Raw genomic sequence first — 14,510 nt, forward strand, 5'->3', positions numbered from 1 at the left:
AAACAAATAGCTTTGATGACATATTTGCCAGCTTGCCACATATCAGTGGTCAAGCATCTGCATGCTTTGTGTCCATTTTTTGTTTCACTTGCTAGATGGACTTTCAGCGGTCTTGATGTCCATCTCTGATGTAGAATTGGATGAGTAATGCAGAGTGAAAATGGAAAAGACTTAAAAGAAGGAACAAAATGTTGGAAAAATGTAACTGATATCTTCAGAGTATCTGCAAATGCTATTTTAATGGTATGATTCCCTGACATTTTGCATGGTATTTTTTAATTCCCTTTCAGCTTTTCATTTTTAGGCTTGATCTATGCAAATCTCTATTAAACCCTTAAGCTATGCATTAGGTACTCCCTCTCTAATTGTTTTGGTCTAATGACAACTCAAGTCCTTTTCTCTTTTAAGTTCTACTCTGAATAAGTTAATAGCACATTTCCCAGTTAATAATTAAAAGCCATTCAAGTGTAAGGAGAAATCGTAGCTCACAACCAACAGGTAGAAAAATGTTCCAGACCCTTCATGTTTCTGCAGTATAAACCTTACTGCTTGTTTAGTCCCTTCATGTCTGGGAATTTGGGTGTTTTACGCTTCTCTCTTTTGAAAACGTCATATGTTTTACACCATCTAGACGTAAATCTCCCTCTCTCCCCACATTTCTACTCCTTTCACTTTACAGCTGTATGTTCTTGGGTATTTTATATAACGATTTAAGAAAAGCCTATCTATGCCTTCTGATGAGCTTATTATGGCTTGAACTTGGAGTCTGAGACCAAGCTGCGTTTGAAGTCTTGTGTTTGTGTGGGTCCCTCTGTACACGCACTTGTGAGCGCGCATGCCTCAGAGGCTAGATGAGCATTTGTGTTCAAGCAAGAAAAAGCGTGTCAGCTTGTGTAGCTGTGGATGTCCTTTCAAAGGGCCTTCGCAGATCTGTCCGAGGCCCTTTGATCAGACGATCTATGACTTGACTGCTCTTGACGGCCCTTGAGATGGAAGGATGTGCGCTTGGTGGGAGACGAGACCAACTTGACACAGTTTGAGAAAATGTCTTTGACATACATGCTCACACATACACAAACATATAAACATCAATGCACTTGGTGATAAAAAAAAAATTGCAGATTCATTCATGTGATGATTGAAGACCTGGGGGACATATCTTCTATCTGTAGTGGTTCAGCATGTGGTAACAATTCAGGAATAGATTCTGTGGGAGTGCCCAGTTCTAGTTGGAAGATAGCAAAATTTCACACTATTAGTGCACTTTAACTCTAAAGAAATGTTTAAATCATTATGAAAACCTTATGGCTTGCTATAACATATAGACAAAAACAAACTAAATGAGTTGCAGTCTGATTCCTTTCCATGTATTCGAATGACACATTGAAAATTTGTCCTTTCGGCAATCGTAACTCATGTAGATTAATGCCATGTTTCATAGGTGGTGGAAAATGTATGCGTAAACCTTAAATTAAAGGTAAAAGAGCATTTGAAACATTGCTCGAATCTCATAAAAGGGGGTTATTTTACAATTTCTAGTGTCTTAGACCGCCTTCCTTATTACATCACACCTCTATTTAGCGTTATTCGGACACAATATGAATATTTGACTAATGCTTCCTTTTTATTTAGGGTTCCAGCACCGATTGGCTGCACTTCACTTGGTTTTACTCAACTCTGCAGCCTGTCGTGTTTCCACTGACTCACTTATGGGGGAAGGCTCACTTCCAGTAGTCAGTGAGTGTTGTGTGTTTGCGGGGGTCCTACCCAATATGACATAAGTTTCAAATAAAGATATACAAAATAAAATAAACCCATTAAGCCCTTCAACAGTAATTACAAACCATTACCACAGCTTTTCATTTTGGCCTATTTGGGCTTTTGTCATCCTTAATATTTTTGTAGTCCTTCCTTAGTTTTTGGAACTTTTCTTGAAACAGCAGTGAGATGAAAAAAGTTAACATTTTGCCTTTATTCATGTAGAGGAACTCCTTTTCATTTCTTGCTACTCAGTTTCTGCCTACATTTTGCAGACATCAGCCAAGGTCCATCAGTGAAGAACTGTCTGTTAATGTCACATGTTTACCCTGTTCAGAGATGGGACCTGCTCTTAGGTACGTCTAAAACAAATACTGTATGAGTAAACTGGATCAAATTAGAATCAGTGTAAAAGGGGCATTATTAAGTTCTACATGTAATATTCTCTCTAAATAATGCATCCAAACAGAAAACTGACTGTGCTGTACATTGTACACATGGTAAATGTACAAAATGGTACAAAAACAACCATTTTTATACCTTACTCTTGAAACCTTTACAAAGCAAGTCAAATATTTGTTTCTACAGACCACTTATTTCAGAGAAATTAAAAGTGTATCCCATTGAAAGGTACAATCACTTTTATTAATAAAAATGAAAAGACCAGATTAGTTCATATAAAAATGAAAGGTTAAAAAAACTGACAAATGCTGCACATACATACAAGATGCACTTAAAGGCAAATTTATATATGCATAAAGACATACATACTTACATTTGTAAACACATACATCCATATTATAAGGACATAACCACAAGAAGAAATACAAACAATAATACACATACTTATATTTAAAAGTTACCTCTAGGCTTGAGATTGAGGGGAACAAAGTCCACTTTTCAACATACGTATGCCTCAGTTTTGTTATTCTTAGACCTCCAGGGAGGGCAATTCAATTAGAAAAGTCAAGCATTTAAGAGGTACAAACCACTTCCAGTTTTTGCCACAATTGATTTTGTGGTATGCTTTATAAATAAATGAGTTTCTTAAAAGTTTTTGCTCATGTAAACTAAATGTATTTACAATAGTAGACAGACAGCATTCAAAAACACATGAACCAAATTCAATCCAAGGTTTACAGACCCAGCTATTGTCCTTCTTTCATGCTTTGTTATGCAAACTTTTGGTTCTTTATATTTTTGAGTGCACCGAATCCATTTGATCATTTGACATAGATTTGCCTTGATATCGCATATTTCTGTCTTGGACGTTTTACTAAGTGTCTTGCAGCTTTTGAGCCGACATCACTTTGTATTGAGATTATATTGAGATGGATCCCAGGTACGATCTAATACTGAGTGGCAACGCTGCGTCACACGGACATACACTAGATCTGATGCTGAGCTGATTTGACAATACAATGGATCAGTGTTGCAGCTAGTAAGTCAGAAGGTAGAGCATAATCCCTTCTGTCAAGTCTCTGTCTCGTCAATATTCAAATCCAGCCAGCTGTCCAATGGCTGTCAGTTACAATCTCCCTCTGGCTTCAGCCCTGCGCAGGCACGTACCTAAATTGAATTGGATGTTTGCTTCTCATTGGAAACTGAGTCAAAAGAAATGACCTCATGCCCTATATTGTGAACTTGTCAGTTGGTTTAGATTAACTAAACTCTGATCCAAAACATCCATTCTTATCCAGTTACTCTTTCTTTTGTTTTCTTTTTCTTGGTTGTTAATTGAATTTCTTAAAACTTCTTTTGTAAAAAAAAAAAGTTAAACTTTAGAACCACAATACAACATACTAATTATAACATGAAAAGAAAAATATTAGCTTTTCCTAATTTGATTCCCTTTAAAATGCATGCCCACATCCTCCTCTCTAGATGTATTCCGTTTTTCTCTACCACCAGAAACCTCTACCAGTATCTTTTTTTCTCACGACCTAAGAGATGCTTGATTTCTGCAAACCAGTTCTGGTCAGTCACCTGCAGCTGGAAAGGTCCATCCTACAGTACTTAAGATAGCACCACTGGTCACTTATTAGAATCAAACTAGACGGTTTTATCATTTCAAACAAAGATTTTTGAATATAATGTATCATGTTTCTGGAAAGTCATGTTCAATCTGAGTGTGATGTTTAAATACACCTGTATCATTTGCAGTCATTTATTCCTGAATAAAAAATGAGAGAGGATTCAATAAAATCTTTGAAAACATATTATACGGTAAATTCAACATGATATAAATTTAGCCTTATTGAATCTTAAACTTTTCAATTTTATTGGTACTCCTATTAAAGACATGTAAACAGCTTTAAACCATCTTTGTGAAAAGTTTTTTAGAAGCCGTGAAAGGAAATTGTCCTTTTCCATCCTAGCGTCATAGAGTTAAACATTTGGCTGTTTCTAAAAACTTGGCTGTGTTAAACTGTAACTTTGGCTAAAATTCTAGGTGAATGTGATAAGAACTGTGATGCTGTGGGTCCGTTTATCTCTAATAAACATTACAAATCTCAGTGGACTTCTTAGCATCTCATTGCTGTATTCTTTTCTACCAAAGTGTCTAATCTAGGCTGAAGTTGGACCTAGATCGTCACAAGTTCTTTAAATGAACCTGTTGGATTGTTTACAACCAGGCGACCGATCATTGTCACTTTAAATATTCAAATTATAGATCTCTCTATATTTTATCCTGGACTTTTGTGAAGCATAATATTGCACAGACACAGCTATACCTTACAACTGAAAATATCTATCACAGCTACTCCACATAAGGTTATTAGGATAAACACCAATCTATTAAGACTTTTAAACAAGCAGTGCTTGCCAAGTTAATCAAAATGTATATACACCTTCAAAGCTATAAAAATCCCAGTCATTGATAAATTACATTAAAGCAGGGGGTTAATTAATGGTTATCGAAGACAACATATTAATTTTTAACAGAGAAATATTACAAAGAAATGTGTAAAGTGCATTGAGGGAGCTTCACAGTTCCACTCAGCTGAAATCTGATCAACACTGTGGTCACTTGAAATAGGAAATTAACTCAACATGTCATGCAGGAATTATTAACAAAATGTTATATTTATTTATTGACAGTATTTATTAACTGCATGGGAAATTAAATACATTAAGTCTGTTCGCAAAGTTCTATGTGACACTTTTGACAACTTCAAAATCCTAGTGCTGAAGTAATACAATATGACTGTGTTAGTTTAGTGTTAATCTAGCTTCTTTTAAACTACACTGCAAAAAATTGAAATCTAAATAAGTCAATAAGTGCATATTTCTTTGAATTGAGGAGGTAAGTGAGATGCTTTGCCAATGGAACAAGATGATTTACATTTAAAATAAAATAAAATACAACTGCATTGTCGTATTTCAAGTGCATATTATCTAATTATCTTATTCTAAGACTAAAAAACTATTTCCATTGGCAAACTACTCAAATTAAGGGTAAATACACTTAAATTAAGAAATTTTTATTGATCTCTAGTCTCTATTCATCATTTTTGCAGTGTAATTGGAAGTTTTTGAATATGGCACTCACAACATGTGGATTTCTTCTCTGTCCATTCCCAGAGCAGGTGCTGAAACAGAGCAGGTCATAGCCAGAGCTTGCAGTGGTGGAAACAGTGGTGAAGCAAGCACTGAAACCAGTTTATCTCGGTGCCAGTTTAGTAGAATATCCCCTAATATTCTACTATCAAAATATCTTTATCTATTGCACATTTGAAAATACCTTCCTTGTATTTTGTTATACTTGCTAAGAAATTGTTATTCAAACACTAGATCAACCCAGCTTCATGTCTGATCTTTGTCTTTAGACCTAAACCTGATAGAAAACCTGTAGGGTGAGCTAAAAAGGGGTGAACGGAAGGAAAAAATTCTCAACTCTGCATAATCTATGCAATGAGTCTAGCCAGTGTTATACTACTCCATGTGTCCCTGTTGATATGTGCCTCTCTTCCCATTTCACTGTGCGCTTCACTGACACATGTCACCCTGGCATGCACGGAAAAGCCTGACCTTTGGAAAGTTTAGCCCTTTAAATATTTAGGCCTGGGTTATGATTCATTCTCTAGGCCCTCTGGCAATGTGCAAAGCCTCTGATTAGAGCTTGCTGTCAGAGTCATTTAGCAGAGCTTCTGGCTGTCGGTGGCACTCTCTGTTTGACAGGCGCGCCTTTTTAAACAAACAAAGGTCCCGGTGGCGGAGCAGGCGCTGCAGCCAGAGTGACACAAACACCCCGACACTGAGAGAAACCACAGACAGCTGCTAGAGAAACCACTGGCCGCAAGCTCTCATGATCTTTAAAGCTCTCTGTCTTTCTCCTTATATACAGCTCAGTTCATGACCATGCTTATTTTACTTTCTTAGAGTTTAGATCTTTTTCTTTGTCACTGAGATAAACAGCTTTGTAGAGGTTGTATTTGCTCTGCTTCACTGCCTGAGCTTCAGTGAGCCAGGCTTTGGCTCCCATCTAAAAGAACCAGGAAGGATGCTGTCCGTCTCATGACTTTAGCCTCACTAAGATGTAGACAGCTCACACACTAAACCCGATCGGAACCAGCCCTTCTCATCTCACTCTGACAGAATCTCTCGTGGCATCAATCCTGTAAATATATGAGTCTTAATATGTGTGTCCTATTCTGTATTCAGAGGAAGAGCTAAGTCAGCAGCTCCAGTATTAATGCATGAGAAATGAGCAGAGCCCATAAGAATTAAAGGGTAAGACTTGCCTTATTAAGATGTAAATTCCAGGGGAAAAGTTAGCCGAAATGAGGATACAGTGAAGTTACTGTCAACTTTATCCTACTTATGCATTTTTAAGAGGCATTGTTGTGTCGTGATTGTTGAAATGAGATGCACATAACAAAGCACATTGTGTGTTTTGTTCAGCAGGAGATCAACCAGCACCAGCGAAGAGGAACCTTTTACTTACGCAACAATTTACAGTTTTGGCAACATTATCTAGTGACAGTTTACATGAACTATTGCGGTAACTCGGTGCATGTTTGTGTGTGTGTTGTATTTATTTTTTTTTCTTTCCCCTCTTTTCTCCCCACCTCTGTCTGACTCTCATTTCAAATTTGCACTTAACACCTTCCTGGGGAAAGGCTTCTCATTCATCAACAGTGTTTGTCCCGGTGACAAGCAGGGTGCCTCCTGCATATCAATATCAGCTAAGACAATGCTGAGCATGTAACCTTCAGCTAAATGTCATTCTGCTTAATCCTATTTGAAAATTAAACATTGAAAAACCTTTACCGTACCTTCCCATCTTCCTTCCGCTCTCTCTCTTTTCCTCACTCCCTATTTTATTGGCTGCCATTCTTCTGGCTCTCTTTTTTCCCTCCTACATTTCCTGCTCTTGTTCAACACACTGGGTGACATTTGTATTGTTTTGAATGTGGGAGTGTTTGTATTTCATAATAGTTATTCCGTAGATTTGATTTTATTCCTTGACAGTCATAAAAAAAATCAAATGGCGTATTTTTAAAGGGGAGTGGTGGCCAAGTGGTTAGGGCATTGTACTTGGAATCCAGAGGTTCTGGTACAAGCCCTACTCCCACAGACTGCCACTCTGACTCTCTGAGCATGACCCTTAAACCCAACCCTGCTCCCTGGTTGCCCCGCGATGGCAGCCCACTGCTCCCCAAGGGGATGGGTTAAATGCAGAGGTAAATTTCTCCAATGTGAGATCAATAAAATTAAATTAGTTTTAATCAATTATTAGTTATTAACAGTTATTCGTTTTTTTTTTTACAGGTTGTGTAGCATTTTAGGGCTTTTTTTTTGCCGTCCAGTGTCTGCTGAACTATTAATGCCACTTGAACTTTTATGCCTTTTGTCCCTTTGCATCCCCTTGGTTTTATTGTGATTTTTGAGGATCACAAAGTATTATATATTTTTCAAGTGGAAAAATAATGATTCATGTTTTTTTTGTCTTTTTTTAAATGATTTAAGATTTGAACAGTAAAAAAACTCGAAGTAAAAATCCAGTGTGACATAATTCCTTCAGAATTCCCCTTAAAAGTACATAGAGTTGCCTGTGTGTGATCTCTTCTGTATATATACAGACGTTTGTGAAGGCTTCAGAAGTTTGGTACAGACTTTTGGTGATCCAATAGAATCATGAAGACGAAGGAACATAGGTGACAGGGATAAAGTGGTGGAGATAGGAGCCCCTTCCCATGCTTGACTCTCTTACACCCATTAATTACTAATCACTATCTCAGCTAACTTGCACAAAGACAAGTCGGCCTCTCAGATCAATTGACCTACTGATGATGTACGGTTTGTGAAACCAGCCAGGTACAGCCATTTTTAACATTTTTCTGAAACTTTCTATCTAAATTTGAAGCATTTGCTGTAGCAGATTTTATATGTAATGTTGACAGAACATTATACCTTTTGTTGTATTGTACTACAAGTTTCTTTTCTGGTGGGAAATTGCTGTGTGCTCTTTGCAGGTTTACAGATTGTAAAGAAGGCTTTAAAATACAGAAGTAGGTGAAAAGGCAGTTTCCCAGGCCGAGAACATTTCATAGGGCACAACCCATCCATTTTCCATGGTAGAATAGTCGGTTATTTCAAGTCTGGTCTTTATGGAAGAGGGGAAAAAAGAAGGCATTGTTAAAAGAAGGACTCCCTTTGGGGTGTGTCATAAGACTTCTGATAATGTTGAATCCAATCCCTTTTTAAAAATTATTTGGTGGCATCATTATGCTTCAGGGAATCTCTTTTTTAGGAGGGACAGGGAAACTGTTTTTAGGTAGATTGGGAAGAATATAGATATACATGTGGAGCCTAGGCAGACGTTAAACTGAATAAACTGATTACTTACTCTAAAAAAGTTTAAAAACAATCCACTGGACTTTGTTTCCAAGTTTGAAGACGTATCGCTTCCCATCCAGGAAGCTTTTTCAGCTCAAAATGTCAGAAATAGTGTTGGACTTGAGGTTTTATACGATAGCAAAACCTTGTTTTTGTTTTGAAATCATGCAAATTGAAACGGAAAAACGACTCCACCACTTTGGAATGGGGATTGTTTGGCTTCTTTTGTTAGCCTGCAATGCCCCATACCCACCTAAGTCTCTGAACAGGGTTTCGTTAACAGGAATTGTTGGCCTGGCTAAATAGGCGAGGTCTTCTGCTCTCCTGTACAGGGGTTGGGGTTGTGATGATAGCCGGATGGGATCAACTCAATTGCTGCATTGTATGTTTTTGAAAGCTGAAATCTGAGTCCACCCCCTCTGTATAAGGTTGTTTTTTCTTTCCGAACATAGATTGCTTCCTTTATGCCCCTCTCAAACCACCTATTTTCTTTGTCCAAAATGTCAACATTCTGGTTCTCAAAAGAATGTCCTTTGTCCATAAAGTGTAGATGTACCACAGAGTCTGGTCCCGAGGAGTTCGCTCTTCTGTGTTGGCCCATGTGTCTGTGGAGAGGTAGTTTGGTTTCTCCAACATAAAGATCAGAGCATTTCTTCCTGCATTGAACTGCATACACCACTCTGCTCATATTTGGTCCGGGGGTTTTATCCTTAGGATGATTGATTACTTACCCACATCTGCCTCTGACACAAGCTAATCAGTTTAGAATCACACCTCTACGAAAGCCAAATCAGCATCCAGAGTTCATCTTAAAAGGTCTCCAATCCACAAACCTCTGCTACCAAATGTGCAGGCAGTGGTTGCACTATGTCTGACTTAGATTCAGGTGACCTCGATTAAACCCACCTCCAGCCCCTCCTCCACCATCGTAACTAAAGCTTCATCAGAGTGTCCTTCCTCCTCCTTACCTTTCCTGTCTCATCTCAACCGGTATGGCAGAAGACCTCTATGTTTAGCCTGGTTTTGTCAGACGTTTTTTCCCAATGGGGAGTTTTTCTCTCCACTGTCACGTCATGCTTGCTCATTATGGACAGGTTCTTGCAACTTGTGTTATCCAAGCTGGACTTCCATCTTCCAGGTCCCTGAGTGAAGCAGTAGTATCAGCTCATGCAGTCCACTGGATCTCTCCATACAGCTCAGGCACACTGTCTTGCCAGCCAGCAGTCTATGGACTTACTTCATCCATCTCCACTCCACCATCAGTTTCAGGCCTGGGGGGAAACATCCCTGTTCTTTACTCCTGTTCATGCATATCAAACAAAATTCAGCACTAATGTTTTCAGCCGAGATCTGAGTGCCTAAGACTAAAGTAATTGTATCTATAAAATTCTTCTGTCTTTTTCTTTCAGTGAGTTTTTCAGATTGAAATAGGGCAATCCAGAAAGAAAGACTTAAGACTTACATTTTCAGCTTAGAGTTTCAGGCAAGACAAGACAATATATATTTATTGACTCCCCCCATTCAGTGTGACTGCGTGATATTTTCAAAGAAAAGTGAGAAAGAATGTCAGTCTCTAGATGTGTTTGTGGTTAAATAAAACAAAACATTCAAATAATTGGGATTTGTTTCCTTCAGTTTCACAAATATTGGGTTACGGTGAATGAAAAGTGATTTATGAGGACAAAATAAAAAAAAAATTGTGTAAAATATAAAATGTGCCGATGTGTGTTTTGTGGTTATTAAACATGCACAGGTAAACTATTTACTTGTAGGGTCACAGTAAACAGAGACACAAACTCACAAATTCCTCCTCATGACTTTAAAATATCATGCAGAGAAGAATGCAAGCTTTCATAGAGATTAACTTCTTGTCAGGTATTTTCTATACTTAAAATGAAGCAAGAAGATGCCCAGTTGGTCTAGACACAATCTGTCCCGTAGACTGAAACTCCTTTGAAACCTTTGAACGTTATTTTGCACTGAACACACTTTGTCTCTTTTCTTTTTTCCCTCCTTATGCACCCTGTAGACTTTAGACACATCCACAAAAGCAAATATATACAGCACATGTTTCACAGAGGTGTGTAGATGGAAAAGGGAATGGAGGCAGAGTGGGATAAAAGGGGATGGAAATTGCAATGAAAATACAATCATTTGCAGCTGGACAGATATAATTCTTCAGTGGAGGCAATGTAATACGCAGCTCAAAGAAAGCCCTCAGCTCATCCTCGTGGATTTGATTGACCACAGTCGCTTGTCAATGGATGCAATTGAAATACTGTGAGTGAATTACAACAACAGTAACCTGGATGTCCTCACATTAAAGCCCTCCATCCCTAAAGATTAAAGAATCAGAAAACCTACAAGGAAGACATACTGTAGATGCAATTAAACAGGACAAGGCAGCAGCAAGTCATTCTGTAAGAATGGGAGCTAACCAAACAGGCAATAATTTGAGACTGCTGAGTGATAACCATTTTAGGATAGATATCAGAGAGACTTATAGACGGCTAACTTTTAACCTTTCCAAATATTGTCACATTACACCTGCAGTATGTATTATAGGGATTCATTGTTATAGACCAGAATACAGTTGTACATTATTGGGATTTGGAAAGGAAATTATATGTTGATTTTAATAGATTTTACAAATAAAACCGTGAGCAGTGTGGCCCCACTCCAACCATCCCAATCCCTCCTGGCACCAGTTTCTATTAAAACTGCAGCTGGAAATCTTTTGGAGCAGGCTTTGCACACAGAGTGCAAAATTTGCAATTTTGCAAAAGAGCATAAGGGCATCTGTGGACAGCGTTTTTTTTAGTCTTTTCAAAGAGTTTTTTAAGATTTGAACACTGACTAGGCCACATCAACAGATGCCATGATCTAAACTAAAGTATTTTATTGTACAGTACATCTGCCTGACTGTTTAGAGCTATTGTCTCGTTGGAAGGTGAGTCTCCACCCCAGTTTCCAGTCTTGCGTAGCCTCACCAGAGGAATTTCCTGCTCAATTAAATGTTCCAAGCTTGTCCCATAACCTAACCCTGATTAAAGCGTCTTTATAATTCCGTGCTTTCCTTCTTGGTCGCTTGGGGCTATTTGTTTACTAAAGTTCTCTGGAGAAAGTTTAAGGGGTGTGAGTGCTTTTCCAACTAACTGTGCAAAAGGAAGCCAATAACTAATATGTTCTCCTTTTTTATTTTGCTGGTGTAAAATTTGCAAGATAACATTATGAGTTAGTCTTAAAGTGCATGTATAACCATGCAGGATTGCAGCAGAATCTTTCTTCACGAAAATCATATTTAAACATAAAAAAATGAGTCTAGCATGAAAACAAAGTGTAGCTGGTGTTAGTCAGCAAATATATCTCCTCAGAGATATATTTGCTGCAAAAATATGAAAAAAACTAGTACAATGCAGGAGCTTTAAATCTCTCTCAACGTACTGAGGTGTGATTGACCCTGGCCACATAGGCTTCACAATCTGTGAGACCGTACATATGTTTAGCAGAGCAATTTATGATAGTCTGGTTACATAAGTTGGCAACGCTTAGCACCAGGATGATTTTTGGAAAGGCTTTTAGTTTGAGTCTAAATAAAGTTCATGGTGCCTTGTGTTGTTGGGATATATTTACAGGCGTGATATAAAAAGATAACAGCAATTTGTTTGGAATATTATCAAATGTGTTGGCAAAGTCATAATGTGTCAAATTAACATATAGGAAAATTTAGAATATTCTGCTGAATGTAGTTTTTGATTTAGCACTCAGAACTGTTTACTGGCATTAAACAGCTAGTGTTGTGTTTCTTCTCGCTCTCCAGGTGGGATATGCAGGAGGATGCAGAGCTGGAAGATGCAGAGAGAGAAATGGTGGAAGAACTTCAGAAATCCTTTTTTGTTTGCTGCTGCAGCAAGGGACCGAAAAATGCCTCTGGAACTGATGATACACCAACAAATCCGACCCACGGGGAAGCACAGTCATGCAATAAAAGTACTGTCCAATAACATTTCACACCGTTGGAGTTTATATTATGTTGCATTTTTTTACATGCACTTGGAATTCTCGAGGTGGTTGTTTATGCATCTGGGCACGCTTTCATATGATCACACATCTGTGGGAATATTTTGGTCTGTGTTTGTACTCTATGTTGTGAATTTGCACGAATATGCACAAAGCATGAGGAAAAAAAGAACAGAACTAAAAAATAAAAAAAATACGCAAGAGCTGGTGCCTTCCTATGTCTTCACACACCTGAGACAAATCTTCTGTGCCGTTCGACGCTGCATAAGATGCATTTTCCTCTTTTTGGAACACATCTGCAGAAACCAGTTCCGAGAGAAAAAAGAGTCGCGATTTGTTTTTCAGGGACAAGATAAGACTGTGTGATCACTGCAGGTAGCTGATGTGTTTTAAGACAGTGTGGGTGGAGAGAGTGGTGTCAGCAAGCTCTTTCTGCTCCCTTTAAGAATACATCAAAGAATATAGTTTGGAAGCAAAATATTGTCTGTTTTGAGTTTTTGATGTGTTCCAGAAATCTGCTGCACCATACATATCAGTCAGCATTTAGCGCAAGCAGGAAAGTATTCATCTGCAATATGGTTACTAAGTATATTTTTCTAAATCTGTGTATGTATATATATATATATATAATACTACCTTACTTGAAATCAATCCTTATTTTAGATTATTATTTATTATCTTGGTCATGGATTGTTTAAACTGGCAACCTGTCCAGGGTAGACACTGCCTTTCGCCCACTGGCTGCCGGAAAAAGGCACCCTGAAGGATGAGTGGTAGAAAAGCTGGACTGGTCGGCAGTTTACAACATCGTGCACACACATTTACACCCACGGAAAATGTGGAGATGTTCATGTTTCATGTTTTTGGACTGTGGGAGGAAGCCGGAGTACCTGGAGAGAACCCACGCATGCACAGGGATACCGTGCAAACTCCTTGCAGAAAGACCCCAGGCCGGGAATTGAACCCAGAACAGTCTTGCTGCAAGGCAACAGTGCTACAACTATGCTGCAATTAAAAAAGTTGTTTGCAAAGAAAACTTAATGCAGTGGTTGCAAGATCATAATGAACTGTGAGGGAAAACTAAGAACAATGAAATCTTCTTTGGAATCTTATGAAGTTAAAATCGTAAAATGCTTTTGTGTCATTAGAAATCCACTACATTTAATGTAACTACCTGTTTTGTGGTTGGACACACAAAAAGAAGAAAAAAAAAGTCTAACTCAACTGGTACAGTAAGTGGTTTCTGCATGAAAGCATGGCACCTACCTCTAATGAGTACCTGTGCACATTTCTTTTGTTTGTTCGTTTGTTTTTGTATCAACAAAGAGGTAAGCTACCTCTAACACTAACTGTTTCATAAGAATACACAAAACAACATGAAACAGCTGTCAGCTGGTTATTATATGGTTACTTTACTCTGTTCTGTGTTATGCAACCACCCCTAGATCTAATGATAGAGAATATGTATGTATTTTTGTATGTATGTTTTGGGAATAAAATGTTACACTGTGAGGATTTTTCATGGTACAACCATAAACATAAGTGTATTGTGATTATTGAATACATTAGCAAAATGTGATGAAGGCAAAAGGTGTTTTTGGTGCTAATAATATAAAGTTCAGCAAGAATACTACTTTGAAACACAAATTTATCATGTTTAATTTAAACTCGGTATAAATATAGTCGTTAGGCCTTGAGAGGAACAGTATGTCACAGGACCTTAGAGAACAAAAATAATTAGGGCACAAACAAGACATGTCAGGGATAAATTTGATGGGATCTTTAAAGCCTGGCTGACTTACAAAACAATATTGGAATTGTTTAATAAGAATATTTTGTTATTTTAGAAGCACTGTTCCACACATGAAGAGGTGTGGCAATGCGAATAT

The 14,510-nt window shown here is 37.9% G+C and overlaps 1 protein-coding gene across 1 annotated transcript in view; it reads left to right on the forward strand.

Moving 5' to 3' along the window:
- kiaa0825 (KIAA0825 ortholog) overlaps positions 1-14,129 on the forward strand; it is a 161,538-nt gene extending 147,409 nt beyond the window's left edge. The window contains exon 23 of the mRNA XM_015373303.1: positions 12,422-14,129. Coding sequence (XP_015228789.1) covers positions 12,422-12,605 — 184 coding nt within the window. The 3' untranslated portion in view covers positions 12,606-14,129. The remainder of the gene's footprint in view (positions 1-12,421) is intronic.
- The last annotated feature ends 381 nt before the right edge of the window (positions 14,130-14,510 follow it).

Source organism: Cyprinodon variegatus, unplaced genomic scaffold (genome assembly GCF_000732505.1).
Source record: "Cyprinodon variegatus isolate N-32 unplaced genomic scaffold, C_variegatus-1.0 Scaffold85, whole genome shotgun sequence".
Classification (NCBI taxonomy): domain Eukaryota; kingdom Metazoa; phylum Chordata; class Actinopteri; order Cyprinodontiformes; family Cyprinodontidae; genus Cyprinodon; species Cyprinodon variegatus.